Below are 17,019 nucleotides of genomic sequence, written 5' to 3' on the forward strand. Positions count from 1 at the left end.
ATATTTTATTATTTTGAGAGATAATCGGTGGTTAAAACGTTTGTAATTGCCAGCTGACCGTATTTGGGGTACTCTAGAATTCTTGCACTAAAGTATTAGTCAAACTTCATTATAAAAAGCGATTGGCAGCTAGGGCTGTATCCAGGATTTTTTTTCCTGGGGGGAGGGGGAGAGGTTTGCAAAAGGATTTTTTTTCGTTTGGGGGGGGAGGGTTACAAAAAAATATGAACACATGAAAAATTTGTTTATATTATTTTTTGTTACGTTTGTACGAGTCGAAAAAAGATTCGAGGGAGGGGGGGGCCTCGACTTGGCCTTGGCGGCAGTCCCTTCTCTTATGCAGTCTGTTTTTCGTTTTTTAGCTTTGACTTTGCTTTACTTTTATTTTACTTTTTACTATTATTATTTGATTACGAAGAAGGCCCAGGGACTCAAGACATCTGTATAGTCTCCCACGGATAACTTTCTTGAAATTTTGAAAACCATGGCTGGACAAATTGTGCAAATTTCTTGCTTACTTCCACCTAGAGACACTGGTTCCATTGTTGAAATGGATATATAAGAGCATTAGGAATCTCATTAGAGCAAATTATCTAGTCACTAGAGAAGACATAGAAGAAGATGTTGGTTTGAGGATAGGGTCAGACATTTTACAAGAAGAATAAAAAAGAAAAAGTTTTTCAACTACCAGAGTAAACTGGAAGGATGCTCTAATAAAGATTGTATGTTACCCTTTTTTTTTTTTTTCAAGCCCTGTCTTTTAAGTAATTTCTTTAAAATTTTTAAGCATAATATTGTGGTAAAATATCGCTAAATATTTATGTTACCGTCATAGTTAATTTCATTTAAAATTTCAGTTGCATATATATGTGCCATTCCATGGCTTGTTGAAGAGAGGGTAGCTGTCTTTCCCCCCGGAACTCTAAAAATGTGGACGCATGTCAAAATTTAAAATATTCCAGGAAAAATGACACTTTTTTTTCAGACGCTCGTATAAGAATCTGTTTAGTACACGAGGCCTTTTAGGGTTATAATTTGGCCCTTTGTAGGAAAGTTTCCGGAGCAAAGTTATGGCTTTAAAGGCTAATATGGCTTTACATTTATGGCGGTTTATTGCATATGCACTTAATGCATTTTGTCTGGAAAATAGTATGTTTTCGTTGTTTTAAATGAGCGCTTCAGCAAAATATTTTGTTCCTTTAGTTTCTCTTTTAGGTCCTTAAGAGAAAATGCTATAACAGGGGACAGATTATCTTATGCCTTGATGAAGTAGTAAATTCTCCATCAGTTCTGTTTGGTCTGTGTGGATTAAACAAAGATGTAAATGATATTCGACGGGAAGTTGAGAGCTTTATTCCACAACTAGAATTTTTCATCCAAAGATATATGAAAGGTAAGTATAGCCAAAGAATTAATACTTGAAAAGCTGCTGATCCCATGACAAGTCCAGTCTGGAGTCCAGACTCCGGACTGATTTAAAGAGTCTGGTACTTATAATCACGTACAAAAGATCAAGCGGTTCATCCCATGCATGATCTATTTTAAATAAAAATGTCAGTACTACTCACGCAAAAAAGTGATCTTCAGAAAAAAGTGATTTTCCATGAATGAACCCTGGGGGTAGGATTGAAGATGAAATATAATCCCCAGGGTCGTGTCCAGGACTTTTATTTGGGGGAGATAGCTCTTTTTTCGGGAGGGGGGGGGATAAAAATACTTTTAAAAACGTTTCAAAAATGTATGATTTATATTTTATCCCTCTTTATTTCTGGGAACATTTATGATCAATGCTGTCTTTATGAAAGTGAAGACCAACATTAAACGCCAAAGTAAGCATAATTTATTTTGTATAGGAGGGAGACTGCCCCTTCCTCTTCCCCAGCTCCACCTCATGGTCACACAGGCCTTGGAGGATGCTAATTACGTCAGAAATTGAGAGTTTTAGTCCTTTTATTTTAATTCGAAAGTGATTTGAGACCAACCAGCTGCAGGGAGATTTTCCGGGGGAATATTTTCCGTGATGGGGGGAGGGATATTTTCCATGGGAGAAGGGCGTGCTATTTGGATGGGGTAAAAGCTGGCTCCCATCCATATGATCAATGTTACCCCTCTTCATCCACCCAGAATTCTGCGCTAGAAATATTAATAAGGGCTTTTCGAACAAAAATGCTATTCATTGCAAAGTTTTAAAGTACATTCAATTTTGTCCCAAATTTAAATTGCAATCAACATTTTAACTCTGATGCGCCGCACAGCGTATCCCACCGCACTTGCCGGAAAGTTATCGTCTATTCCTGCGACTACTGTGGCCACATAAAGACTTTTTTTTGGTGGTAGTCCTGATAGTGACTATGATAGAGACGTGGAAGAGAAACGGCCTCAGTCCAAACAGAGTGGATAAGCTGATTTTCATTCACAGTAACTAAAGCCACATCCCACAATTTTAATATACTTCTGAAGTTTACCTGAAGGAGTTCTTATTCGATTTGCACTAATATTTGAATGAATTTTGTGATACGGTATTTGAAGTTTTGTATCCAGTAATTTTCGAAGAATAATAATGCTACTAATTACGTCCTTGGTCGTATTTATAGCGCTCTTGCTCTGCCTCACTTATTGTTCCCGTCCCTCCACTTCCGAAATTTCAGATCTTCTCATCTTTCGCCCATTAAAGGTTTTTATTTTAAATTTTGCAAATTTTTACTTGGTTTCCCCCTTTCTTTTAGTAACACTGAGATTGTTTTAAAGCTTGAAGTGAAGGATCCTGTAGTCTATATAAAGAAAAATATATAAAGCATTTGAAGACAAGGTGAAAATTATCCTTTTAGGCCACAATTTATTTCCGTTTTTTTTAGTAACAGTTCTGGCTCTTGATCACTTACAGGTTAAATTATTTAGCAAGTGTTTTTATATCTTTTTTTCTCTTTTTAAGGGTTTGATCAATATTTGATATTTTTTGATTGTAAGCGTTATCACTTGTCTTTTCTTTATGTTTATATTGTAGCCTACTCTTCATTTTCTGAGGGAAATAAAGAAAATAAATAAACAAATGAAATGATTAATTCTGTTAGGGATACATAGCTGTTAGATATTTCAACTATTTTTCAAGGGTTCTGAAATATCACAGCCATTTCATTTCTACCAGATTTGTGCTTTTCTTGATGAATAACGAAGAAGACCAGCGTCCAGCGAGTGACTCGCAAATTTTTCACCTAATGAATAGACCTAAATCTGTTTTAAATTAAAGATGGGATTTGAGAAAGACTGGAAAAATAAATGTTCCCGGTCAACAATGATCGCGTCGGCCTTCCCTTATAGGTGCGATGCTGGGGACTAGTGGTAATTGTAGTAGCAGTGCTAACATACAAATATTCTCTTTTTGATAATGTCCCTTATCATTTCCTGAAATTTCCAAATTGATATACCCAGTCGTTCATGAGTTACACCGTGTTGACAATCTGTAAACAGATAACATGTTTTATTTAGCTCAGCACTCTCCTCAACATTCTCTGAAAGGCTCATCTGTTTTCCCTTAGTCTCTTTGGAAAATGAAGTTCAAACACAAATACCTTTCTCAGTGACAGTGTGTTTTTGGAAATGATGATTTCCAAAAACATGTTTTTGGAACCCTTTCTGTATAAACCTTATTTGCCCCCAGGGCATAACCTACAACCCTTGCCCTAAGGGATGTAGGGCGGGGGTAGTCATCCTCAAATACATAATTTCCAGACCTATCAACTACGTTGAACAAAATACCAGTCTCAAAATTTTGATTAGATGTTTTTGGAGATAAAGTGGGCGCGGGAGGTGGGTTAATTGTCCTCCAATTACCTTTGACGATTAAAGTGAGCACTAGCCCTTTCAATTTCCAATCAAATGAGCCCTTTTAGAAGTTTTTACGACAGAAAATGGCCATCTCAAAATTTTTATCAAATACATGTCAGAAAATATAAGGTCTGGGGAGGTTATCTGACCCCTGATCACTTTTAGTCTTTTATTGGCTACTAGAACTTAAAAATCCAATGAGAGCCCTCCGAAGTTTCTATGACCATCCTTTCTATACAAACTTTATATGCCCCCAGGGCATAACTTGCAACCCTTGTCCTGAGGGCTGTGAGGGGTGGTCATCCTCAAAGACATAATTTCGGGGCTTTGAACTACCTTTAACAAAGTGGCTATCTCAAACTTTTGATTGGATGTGTTTGGGGAAATGGCTGGCGTAAGAGGGGGGTTAGTTGCCCTCTAATCACCTTCGACTATTAAAAGGGGCACTAGTTCCTTCAATTTTCAATCTAATAAGCCCTTCTAGAAGTGTCTACGACAATAAATGGCCATTTCAAAATTTCTATCAAATACATTTCGGGAATACGAGGTGCGGGCGCCCCTGAGAGCTATAGTTGTCGTCCTCAAAGACATAATTTTTGGATCTTTCAACTATGTCGAACAAAATGGCTATCTCAAAATTTTGATTGAATGTGTTTGGGGAAATGGTGGGCATGGGAGGGGGTTATTTGCCCTCCAATCAATTTCAACTATTAAAAAAAGCAAGAGCCGTTTCAATTTCCAATCGAATCAGTCCTTTTAGAAATTTCTTCGCCAACTCCCTCGATTCGAATTACCCTGGTTCAAACTAAAACAAAAGAAAATAAATAATAATAACAAATAATACGTTGTGCCTACATCGCTCTTTACTTGGGATTTGCGCAATAGCACTGCCTATGAATCCTTTAGAAACCGTGGGAATCGTGGCTTAGCGAACGAGCCTTAATAATCGATCGGACAATCAAGACCCAATATGAGCAAAGTGAAACTTAGGGCCATTGCATTGGGGCTTTGGGGATTATGTTGACCCTTGGAGTTGTACTTATTTGTTTGTTTTTTTATGTTTCTGAACAAAATGGCTATCTCAGAGTTTTTATCCGATAAAAGGTAGCAGAAAAGGGCATGGAAGGGATAATGGCTACCCTCCAATCACTGTCGATTGTGGCCCCCATGGATATTTGGGACTATAAAGTAGTTAATAAGGAAACCCAAGAAAAGAGAGTAGAAAGGGTAAAAACCATGGAAAAAATGTTTGTTTCCCTACCGTTAGCTGTCTGTCAATAGGTTTTCGACCCTTAATAAGGAAAATATAAGCTCTAATTTGTGAATGAGTGACCCTTAACCAGTTTTCCACATTTTTTTTTCTATATGATTTGGTTGGAGAAAAAAAATTCATCACTTCACAGTAATGAATGGTAAGTAAATAACGATAATTGTCAACAACGAAAGTAAGAGTCCTACTATTGATAACATTCTATCACAGAATCAGCCTTTTATGGTGATCTTAAATATGTATTTGTTTATTTGTAATTAGTGCAGTTATTAGAACACAAGAAAGTTCGTATCGTTATAGAAGGCACAAGGAAAACTAACTTAATAAGGGGCAATTTCGGTAAGAATATGCCATCAACTTCTGCTTGCGCTGCAAGAGTACTCTTGAGCTGATATACGAAGCCATTATAATCAGAAATGTTTCTCTGAAAGGAATGCTGAGAATTTCTGTGTCAAATATACTGGCTTTTGGTATTCAAAATTAAATTAAATATAATGAATTAAAAATTTGTATTTGATTTTCTTAATCTTAGTTTTAATGTTTTATTTGGAACAAACTACTTTGAGAATGCGGTACGTTTCATAAACACTGAGTCTAAAGACATTAAGTATTTTGGTGTTGGATAACCAAGCTCAAAATTGTCGACACTGTTACAAAATATCCGTCCAACTGTTCGACATTGCTCAACAGAACTGAATGCTGGGAGCTTATATCTTATTAAGTAGCTTATATCTATTAAGTAGGTTATTGTGTTGTGTATTTTTTGTAATTACTTACTTTTTTCATTTTCCTATACTTTTACTATATTTGGCATTCTTTTTCCATTGCCTTTAGAAAAATGTGTGTCGCATTAAATAAAGTCTCATTAAATAAAGAAAAAATAACAAGTTTTCGAACTGAAAGTAATTAGAATCATTAAAACTTACAAAGAACAAAAATTTTTACGTATATTAGGGGGTCGCCCCCCTCCTCAACACCTCGCTCTTCACGCTACAGTTTTTCGGCACTTTAAAAAGTTGCTTATTGTTCTAATTAAACGACCTGTGTGTTTCAGGAGATCGTTTTTAAAGAACTGGGAAAAAGTTTAAACCTTAGAGTAAAGAGCGAGCTGCTGAGGAGGGGGCGATAATTCCTGTTCGTTTTAAGTTTTAATGTTGCTCCTTACTTTCATTTAAAAAAAGCTTGTTTTTTTTTTCCTTTTAAATTTCTGATCGTTTTTTTAAATAACGCCAGGACACCTGGCTTCAGCTCCATCGAAAAATCCCCCTCGACATAGAAATATCCTCTGAATCTATTCTCTCCATAGAAAATTCTCCCAGCAGAAAAGCTCGTCCTCCCCTCCCCACCCGAAAAATGTATGCATACCTCCCAACAACAAATGAAGCAATGGGCAAGTTTTATAACTTAAAAATCTGCCCCACGGGCTGTAGGGGGTCATTTTTCTCCAATGACATAGTTATTGGGCTCTTCAACTATGCTGAACAAAAAATCTATCTCAAAATTTTATAGAGGCCTAGTTGGCCTCTATTTTTTTCGGTCACTTAAAGAGGGCACTAGAACTTTCCATTTCCTTTAGAATGAGCCCTCTCCCGACGTTTTAGTCCTATTAGGTCAGTACGATCACCTCTCGAAAAAAACAACAAAAAAACAAATAGACACGCATCCGTGATTTTTCTTCTGGCAAAAACTACAAAATTCCACATTTTTGCAGATATAAGCAGATATGAGATATGAGCTACCTCTACAGTAGGGTTCTTTGATACGTTGAACCTGATGGTGTGATTTTTATTAAAATTGTATGACTTCAAGGAAATCTTCCCCCTTTTCTCGAAAACCAGACAAATTTTTTCAGGCTCATAGCTTTTGATGGGTAAGACTAAACTTAATGAAACTTATATATTTGAAATCAGCATAATAAGACAATTCTTTTGATATATCTATTGGTATCAAAATTCCATTTTTTTAGTTTTGGTTAGTATTATTGCCGGGTCGCTCCTTACTTACAGTTCGCTATTGTCTATACTGTTTTCTACTATATACTATATACTGTATATATACTGTCTACTATATACTGTTTTTTACTTAACTATTTACTTTTAATTTTTCTCCCCGCCATTTCGTATGGGAGGAGTGGTGGCAGTAACTTCCAAGGACACGCCTTCAAATTAGAATCGAAGTTTCTAGTGCCCTTATTCAGAGTCGAAAGTGATTGGAAGACAACCAGCCCTCTTGGCGTGCGTTTTTTCACTACACTCCAACCGTAACCCGCTAGACATCCGATCAACATTTTGAGATAACCATTTTATATCAAATAGTCCATAAATAACCCTCCGAGGTGACATTAACCCAACAGCTCCTGGATGCAGGTGATGATGCAAATTGTCACTTGTTCACACATAGGTTGTAAAATGAAAAGGGGGGCTTGTTTGATGTTGAGTGTGATTGACTCGAAATTCTCAGGGATCTTTGTGGGTCAAAAGGACCGCGCATCTTTTTCATCGGAGGGGGAACTGGGGTCCTCAAAATAGGCAATACTAGCAAGGTGCCTCTCGCTAGCTGCCACATACAATATTAAAAGGTATACTACAGATTTATTGCATAGAAAGCTTCTATAAGATACTAGAATATCAATCTGAGATTTATTTAAATTACACCATCAAATTATATATGTCTAGAGCCCTGGTACACAAATTTCGAGCCCCTGACTATGGTAATTCAAATTTTCGTATTTTTTGTGTAACGGCTACGTGTGCATTTGTTTTATTTATTTTTACTTTTTTTTTAAGCCAGAGATACTTGCATCTGACCAGTGTTCCTAGAAACTTCACTTCAGTTCAGTTCATTCGGGTTTATTAAAAAAATATATATATAACAGTCGTAACATACATAAGCTCTCATCTCTATGCAAAAAATGCATGCTGAGTCCCTTATCACCTCAAAGATAAATACGCACTATGGCTCTCCCTCCACTTCTCAATACAACCATGGCCCCTACCAACAAGAACATCCTTACAAATCTCCACCTTTTCATCCAGGAGCAAACTAATCCAATCCCCACACAAAAAAACTCAATAATGGCTAAAATCAATTTTCTATTTAGATTCATTATTCAAATTAAACTAATTCAAAACAATATAACTTCTTATTCTCTTTTTGAAAGAACCAAGGGAGCTCCTACCTCTCAATTCAAGCGGTAGGGTATTGTAAGCCTTAGCACGGACGATGTCTGGGGAAAAATCTGACCTCACTGTTGGCGTTTGTTGAATATGGATCTGTGCAGATAGTCTTGTAATTGGAAGATGCTGTTCGGCTACCAAACGGAACAGATTCCTAAAAGGCGGTGGAAGCAAGCCGGGGAAGAATCTGAAAGCAAAAACCAAGCAGGAAAGTTCAAACAGTCATTCAATACTGTAAGTGGGGTTTAATGAGTGCATTGTAGAGAAGGGTAAGGGTTTTACGTGGGAATGTGTACTTCAGTTTCTTCATGATACCCAGATTCCTTGAAAGCTTTAATTGAGGAAGGAAAGAAAGGTTTTCATCTACTATTACTCCTAAATATTTTGCACATCCATTTTCTGGTCATTGAACCTTTCCACGAGACGTCACAATTCCTGTTATTTCCGGTTGAAGGGTTTCTACCCTAGAAAATAATAGGATGCAAGATTTTTCGACATTGATGACAAGTTTGTTGGCATCCATCCACAGATAGGTCTCTTTTATGATGTTTTCAAGCTTCCGCTGAAGCGCTTGATCAAAGCGTAGGTTACAGCATTTTGGATCGTCATGATTCGGGTTAAGGATATGAGTTAGGTCATTTACATGGACTAAAAACAAAAAGGACCGAGGATCGATCCTTGGGGCACACCAAATTTCATAGTAGTGTCGTTCTTCGGGTCGGTACAATGTAGGTGCACCTATTTTGAAGGTAAGATTCAAACCATTGAAGAGCTATCCCTCTCGCTCCAATGTGTTCCAGCTTTCCCAGTAAGATTGTATGATCCATACTGTCAAATGCTTTCTTGATGTTAATCAGTATAACAGCTGGCAGAAGACCTGAGTCAAGTGCTCTGTAGATGAATAAGCTTAAGGATGCCAGAGCGTCTTCTGTTGAATGACCAGGTCTGAAGCCGAACTAACGACGATTAAAAAATCCTTTTTTTTTTGAGAAACTGGTAAAGTAGTCTTTGTAAGGGTTTTTCAAAAACTTTTGAGAAAACAGATAATATTGATATGGTTGGAAGTTCGATGGATTGTCCTGAGGGCCACCTTTATGCAGAGGGATTAGTCTTGCTTTTTTTAGTATCAAAGGAAAAACACCACTTCTTAGAGACAGGTTTATCAAATAAGTTAATGGCGCTAGAATAGAAATAACCATTATTCGCATTTCCATTTGAATGGAAATAGCTCGATCGCTCTTTCTTAAGAGCCGAAAGTGATAGGAGGGGGGGGGTGTGCCTAGGTTCACTCTACTTCATTTTCTCCCCCTGGGACCATTTCTGTGAAACATGGCGCTGCGTCATAATGTCAAAGAAGCTATTTTTCCCAGAAAGGTCACAATCTAAAAATATGTCTCCTATGGTAGAGAGACCTGTGTTATGGAAAAAATAGGGAATTAATTAAATCAATTTATACCCCAAGAGTGAAAGGATCAGTTTAAATCATGGCTGCAGCAATAGCTGCAATCTCGTAAACAACCACAGCCCATAGTAACCAAAAATTCAAACTGTGTTTTGAAAAAAAAAGAAATCAAATGTAAAAGAGTCGCCATTTGACACTGATTCAGGTTAAAACTAATGACGAAAACAAATTTACGGGAATAAAAAAAAAGACAGCTTCAAAACCCTCGAAAATTATGCAGGTGAAAATAATATAAACTAATCTATTCTTTAGTGTATATTGAAGAATTACCTTTTCCTCGCTCAGATAGACCTTCGAAACCGAATCATCTTGTGAAAATGTAGTAATGTAGTAAAGAATTAGCAATTCTTTCTATTCCTCTAACTATGGGACATACCCTTTCTGTTGTAGCATAGTGAATTCATGCTCTGCTTGGCAATACGGGGTCGGGGTTCGATCACCCCGCCCCCTCCCCGCCGCAGCAACGTTTGGTAACAAGCTTGCTACTTGTCCCTATAAAAAAGACCCAGCAACCGAAACGTCGATTTGACGCTCAATGTGCCAGCAATGGCCCTGGAGGAACTCTATCGTTTATTTTATTCTATATATGGGACATAGAAAAGGTTTTATCGGCACTTATTGGCCCTCTTGATAAAATTTGGTCAGATGAAAGTAATTTTCAACAAAATTAACTTTTCCAATTTGAATTTTTGATAAACTATACCTTTGACTGATGCTGGGCACTATATCGAAGTTGTTTCGTGACTAGAAATGGAGCTATAACCTTATTATTAAAACGTTTATGCTAGGTCAAAATGTTTTCCCGCCTACACTGCCATCTACAGAGAAGAGAACAAAACCGGCGTCTGTTTGGAGCGGCAGGATTTCTCAGCTAAAAGATATTGAAGAAAATGTGTGGTCTGCGCGTTATGGTATGAAGGGAAAAATCGATGTCAGCTTCGAAGTCGAAAATCAAGGAAAGAAAAGGGTAAGGGCCGGTTTACAAGAGCTCCAGACGCTCTAAATTAGTAGTCTCCACTCTCTTAGAATATTAACTTTTCTTCCTCGAGCTCTCACTCCAGAAGCCTGAGAAAAGCTAATTTCGACTGCATTAAAGCAGCGTGTCTCTTGACTCCAAAATGTTAATTAAACTAATAAGCTCGGACTTCTAGTACATCTATATGTATAAAATCAGATGCTGGTTGCTTTGAGTCAAGTAAACCGCAAATTAGTGAAACTAGAATGGTGATTTTTTTAAAGCTGATTAGAAATATGAGGAAGGCAAACGTGCAAGAAAAATTGGAAAAAAGAAAGAAAAACAGAAAAATTTTAAACATGAAGTCATAATAGGAAAAGGCACTACTAGGACCGAAGAAAAACTAAAAGTTGCGATAACTTTCAAATTATCTTGGAAACACCTTGTCGTCACTTTTTTTTAAACAGGGCCTAACTATAATTGTTCTTCAAAGTAAAGTCAAAGTAAAGGTTTAACTGCAGGGGTCGCAATAAGTGACAAATAAGTGTTTATTAGGTCTTGTCCTATATTGTCAGTCATATTCCTAGCATGAGTAAGTCCATTTACACTCCGGCTTTAATTGGTTCTATGGTGCCGTTGGCAAGGCAAGGACACATCACTAGTCGTCATTTATTTTAACCAGGGCCTAAATATAATTTCTCTTCAAAGTAAATTCATATTTCTATCTCTACAGGGGTCAATGGTGATTCAAAAATAGTACTATTTGTCTTTTAAATCACTAGAAGATCTACAAAATCCAAAATCCTATTTGTAGCATACTGTTAAGGTTTAACTTAGTCAATCAACGTAACAAATTTTTGTTGTTGACGGATTAATAATGGCAAGAATGCTCTTTAGATAAAAAAAAATCTAACTGATGTGTCTGCTACGCCACCATATGTAATGTACTACTGCTGATTTTATTGTTGCATCTCTGTGGCATATATTATAGGTGCTCCCTTTGGAAGTGAAAACTGGGCGTTCCAGCTTCTCAGCTGAGCACAAAGGTCAAGTTATCATCTACTGTATGGCCAGGGAGGAGTTAAACGACGATCCTACTTCCGGTTTGCTCTTTTACCTTAGGTAAGTTTTATTGAAGCTGTTATTGCGTTATAGTTTATAATCAAATGGTGTTTCAACTGTTAATAAGTCCATCCCACTTGTTTGCATGTGAGGGATATTACCTTCAATCAAAGTATTTTAGGCATCGACGGCATCGCTTAGAGTGCGTTGCTCTTTTGCTAAATTCCTTTCTCCTGTAAGTTCCATGTTCCCTATGTTCGTTAGGCTCAACCGCCCATTCTACCATCTTCCTTGGTTGTAGAAGTGCCTCAATGAGTAAGTTTTTTTTACGTTTCTTCAATCATTTCGTAACTTGCCCCTACAGCTAGGATAACATTGTACATTTTTCTTGTATGCTTTGTCTTCTTTGCATTATCTCAAATTCGAGTTTTATATCTTATTTATTCCCTTATTTATATGCTACTAAATAAATGGAATAACAAATAAATAATTATGTCATAGAAGCCGACTATGCATGTATGGATCCCTTAAGACTGTCCTAAAAATGATTGCACTCATTAATACTATTCTCAAGAAATCCGAAATTAAAATAGCACCTTCTAGGGTCTTGCACAAAGCGAAAATCCGTAAGAACAACCCGAAGGAAAGTAAAGGCAAACAGACCTGTTTCATATCGGGCTCTGTTTGGAACCGTCTACTAAGGTCGTCATCTGCTTTTCATTATGCTTTGTTATTTTGAGAGAATCCCGATTACTTTCAAACACTTATCTGAAATTCTATTTAGAGAAAGGATTTTGACGCTCCCTTGTCTGTGCTGCTGATTCAGTGGATAATTGCTATGCTTACTCCTATAGGGTTACAATAGACCACAGAAAAGTTACTTTCAAACTACATTGTACTTTTTTTCAGCTTTTAAGGATATTGGGATTTTATCGTAAATCAAATTCACTCTTGGGAAACAAAATTAATTAAATAAAAAAAAAATTAAAATTACGAGTTGCTGTTGACAATAAGGCTATTTTACAAGATTACAACTGAGATGTAACAAGAGCGAACGAGTTTGTTTTATAGATTCTGGAGGCACAGCTGACTTTTGGATGTTAACCAATCACAGCGAGAGTACAAGATGACGTCACTTCACATCTTTCACCAGCTACTTTGACAAGGGGAAATTTTGTTGGTGACTGTTGAATTTTGAATTTTCTTTTATGTTTTTCTTTTAATTATTGGAAAAAACTAATATGTTGTAATTATTGAGACAATTAAAAAAATTGAGTGCAAAGTAATTGCGTTCAAAATTAAATTAATATCATAGTGAATTGGTCATTTCTAGAATTTATATATATTTCATAATAACGAAACTTTATATACAAAGACTGAATTAACAACTAATCAGTCTTAAATGCAACAGATTTGGATTCTTCTACAGTTGATTTTCATTTTAACGTTCCGCGTTTCAATGGTACGATCTGGGATTTAAGAAAAAAAAAGCAATTTTTATTTAGAATTTCAATTCAATTAAAACAATATGCTATCTTAGAAATTTCAATCCATATGAAGTTGGTTTTATTTTTGGGAAAATTGCAGTTTTGCTCCACAAAATGTCAAAATAGATCACTTTTGCAGAACACAGTTGATGTGTCAGGACAGTGGTATCATGTCATATTTAGGCAATTAAATGTAATAGATTCCAAAAATCCAGTTTTTTCGGAAACTTGTATTTTACTCCGTCCTAATTACTTTTGGTCACCAAAAAAGGCTACTAAAACTTTGCATATCCGTTTCAATGAGCCCTCTCCTGATCTCCTAGGACCATTGGTTCGGTACAATCACCCCTTGGGAAAAAACAACTTAAAAAAGCTTGATCTTTCTCTGAAATAGAGAACAACAACAAAATTCCACATTCCACAAGCAAAAAAATAGCAATCTGCGAAAATATTTATATATATTTTTAACAAGGGATTACGAAAATTCAAAAACTTTAAAAAAGAAAACAAAAACTTTGAAGTATAGTAGATATCTTTGTTAGAAATCAGACTTGCTTTAATAATCAAATATCTTAATTCCTACGTTTAATTACCTAAATATGACATGATACCACTGTCCTGACCCATCAACTATGTTCTGCAAAAGTGGTCTATTCTGCCATTTTGTGGAGCAAAACTACAATTTTCCCAAAAATAAAACCAACTTCATATGGATTGAAATTTCTAAGATAGCATATTGTTTTAATTGCATTGAAATTCTAAATAAAAATTGCTATTTCTTTTCTTAAATCCCAGATCATACCATCGAAACGAGGAAAGTTAAAATGAAATCAACTGCAGAGGAATCCAAATCTGTTACATTTATTAGTAGTATTTAATAAATAATATTAGTATATAAAGTATTCATTAGCATTTATCTATTGACTGATTAGTAGTTAATTAAATCTTTGTATATACAGTTTCATTATTATGAAATATATTATGAAATATATAGACCGAACCAATGGTCCTAGGAGATCAGGAGAGGGCTCATTGAAACGGATATCCAAAGTTCTAGTAGGCTTTTTCGGTGACCAAAAGTAATTTGGCCGGAGTAAAATACAAGTTTCCCAAAAAACTGGATTTTTGGAATCTATTACATTTAATTGTCTAAATATGACATGATACCAATGTCCTGACACATCAACTGTGTTCCGCAAAAGTGATCTATTCTGACATTTTGTGGAGCAAAACTGCAATTTTCCCAAAAATAAAACCAACTTCGTATGGATTGAAATTTCTAAGATAGCATATTGTTTTAATTGCATTGAAATTCTAAATAAAAATTGCTTTTTTTTTCTTAGATCCCAGATCATACCATTGAAACGCGGAAAGTTAAAATGAAAATCAACTGTAGAAGAATCCAAATCTGTTGCATTTAAGACTGATTAGCAGTTAATTCAATCTTTGTATATAAAGTTTCGTTAATATGAAATATATTATGAAATATATTTAAAATCTAGAAATGACCAATGCACTATGATATTAATTTAATTTTGAACGCAATTACTTTGCACTCAATTTTTTTTAATTGTCTCAATAATTACAACATATTATTTTTTTTCAATAATTAAAAGAAAAACATAAAAGAAAATTCAACAGTCACCAACAAAATTTCCTCTTGTCAAAGAAGCTGGTAAAAGATGTGAAGTGACGCCATCTTGTACTCTCGCTGTGATTGGTTAAGATCCAAAAGTCAGCTGTTCCTCCAGAATCTATATAACAAACTTGTTCGCTCTTGTTACATCTCAGTTGTAAAATAGCCTTATTGTCAAAAGCAACCCGTAATTTTAATTTTGTGAAGCATTGAACATTGAAATGGCTAGCGCGTTTGATCTTGTTAAGAATTCTACTAAACGCTATAATACACGAGCATCAAATTGTCTGTTGAATTTGAAGTTTGAATATGACTTTGACATAGATGTAGCTTGTGAAATTAAGGATGATGCTTTAAGAAGATGCGGCTATGAGTTTTCTGACTTAGAAGATTCAGACGATGAGTGGAAAATGCCAGAAGAAATTTTGGAACATGAAGTAAAAGCCAGGAAAACCAGTCAAATTGCATTGGAAAAACGAAGAAAAGGGAAGGTAAATAGCGTCAGCCAAAAATTATTACACATTGAAGGAAGGAAGAGCAGTACTGTGTCAAGATATAACCATAAAACAGAGCCAGGCGAAACTGAGCAAAACGAACCTCGCACCAAAAGACGAAACAGAATATGCAGCAATAACACAACTAGAGCTGGGCAGATAGCCAAAAATTACGGAGAAAGAAAAAAGAATTATGTTGAAGCTCTGAAAAATAGAATTGAAGCACTTGAAAAAGAAAATAGAATGATTATGGAGGAAATAATCCGCTTTAAATTCCTAGTTCAAAGTTGAATCACCATCCCGAACATTTTTTTTGGGAAGTTCTACGCCTTGGCGGCCAAAATTTTTGTCAAATTCATTGAAGTTTGCAGCGTTTCGGTATAAAAAGAAGTAGCAAAATTTATTACCTTTGGATTTATGATTTTTTTTTGTTATCCATTCTGTGTCAAATAAAAATATGAAGCCAATAAAGCATCTTAATAATATTTAGATATTCGCTCGATTTTCTTTCTCTTTTCTTTATAATGTAGTGGAGAATAGTTTTTTAATGGAGTCCCACAAGATGGCCTCTTTAGACCAGTTTTATTCTGTATATCCATTAATGATTTGACTAGTGTAACTCAATGTAGTACGATTAGCTTGTTTGAGGATGGTGTAAAGCTTTACAGCGATATCTCATTTCTAGTTGATGTGGCTCTTGTACAGGATATATATATATATGTATATATATATATATATATATATATATATATATATATATATATATATATATATATATATATATATATATATATATATATATATATATATATATATATATATATATTTAAATTCAATTTTATTCAAAAGGATAGAAAATTGGACACTAAATCCAGCTTTTAAGTCATCAAATGACGAAAGCTGCAAATGTCTATTATATGAAGCGGGGACTGAAGGGGAAAACAGCTCGACTTTGTTAGTCACTACGATTCATTCACTTTCTTGTAGGAGCCTCTCTTCTAGTTGTTTTTTTTTTTTTTTTTTTTTCAGTAGACCATGTTCGTAGCTGGAGCTCCAATCGGTTTCTACGGTTGTCCATTGACAGTGACTGTACTATATCCTGGAGAATAAGGGAAAAGACTAACTGAATTAAGGAGAGATAATAGAAAATATGTACGGTGACCGTTTTTTGGGTCTCCCTGCAGTATATAAACTTTGTTAGATAGTCTATGAGTATAGAGTGCTGTAACGTTTTTTGTCTTGATCATTGCGCATCTCTCATTTATCTTACAATGTGAATATACATCTGATTCCACTGTTCTCGTATGATATAAATATGCCTGTACAAATGTAAAGTTTGAATAAAGTCAGATTGTAGAAAAGTTTTCACTTTCTAACTGTTTTTAGAAAAATGTGCTAGTTATACACTTTTTTGATGGGTGAAATGTTTTGAACACGGCTTCTTCCTGTTTTAAAACTCTTTTTTCAGGGATGGTGCAATGCAAGAAATCCCAGCAGGAGTCCATGAGAAACGTGGGTTAATTCAACTAAGAAATGAACTTAGTTATTACGTCAGTGCAGTTCCTTCTATATCCCGAAAACAGAATGAGCATTTTCCTGAAACTAATAGATGTAAGTAACAAAAAAGTCTTCTGGTTCGCTTTTTCCTGCTT

The 17,019-nt window shown here is 35.4% G+C and overlaps 1 protein-coding gene across 1 annotated transcript in view; it reads left to right on the forward strand.

Annotated features, from left to right (window-relative positions):
- Positions 1-17,019, forward strand: part of LOC136026016 (DNA replication ATP-dependent helicase/nuclease DNA2-like) — a 107,973-nt gene that overhangs the window by 30,947 nt on the left and 60,007 nt on the right. Inside the window, exons 6-9 of the mRNA XM_065702166.1 lie at positions 1,216-1,393; positions 10,522-10,700; positions 11,680-11,810; positions 16,836-16,978. Coding sequence (XP_065558238.1) covers positions 1,216-1,393; positions 10,522-10,700; positions 11,680-11,810; positions 16,836-16,978 — 631 coding nt within the window. The remainder of the gene's footprint in view (positions 1-1,215; positions 1,394-10,521; positions 10,701-11,679; positions 11,811-16,835; positions 16,979-17,019) is intronic.

Source organism: Artemia franciscana, chromosome 4 (assembly GCF_032884065.1).
Source record: "Artemia franciscana chromosome 4, ASM3288406v1, whole genome shotgun sequence".
NCBI classification, from domain to species: Eukaryota; Metazoa; Arthropoda; class Branchiopoda; order Anostraca; family Artemiidae; genus Artemia; species Artemia franciscana.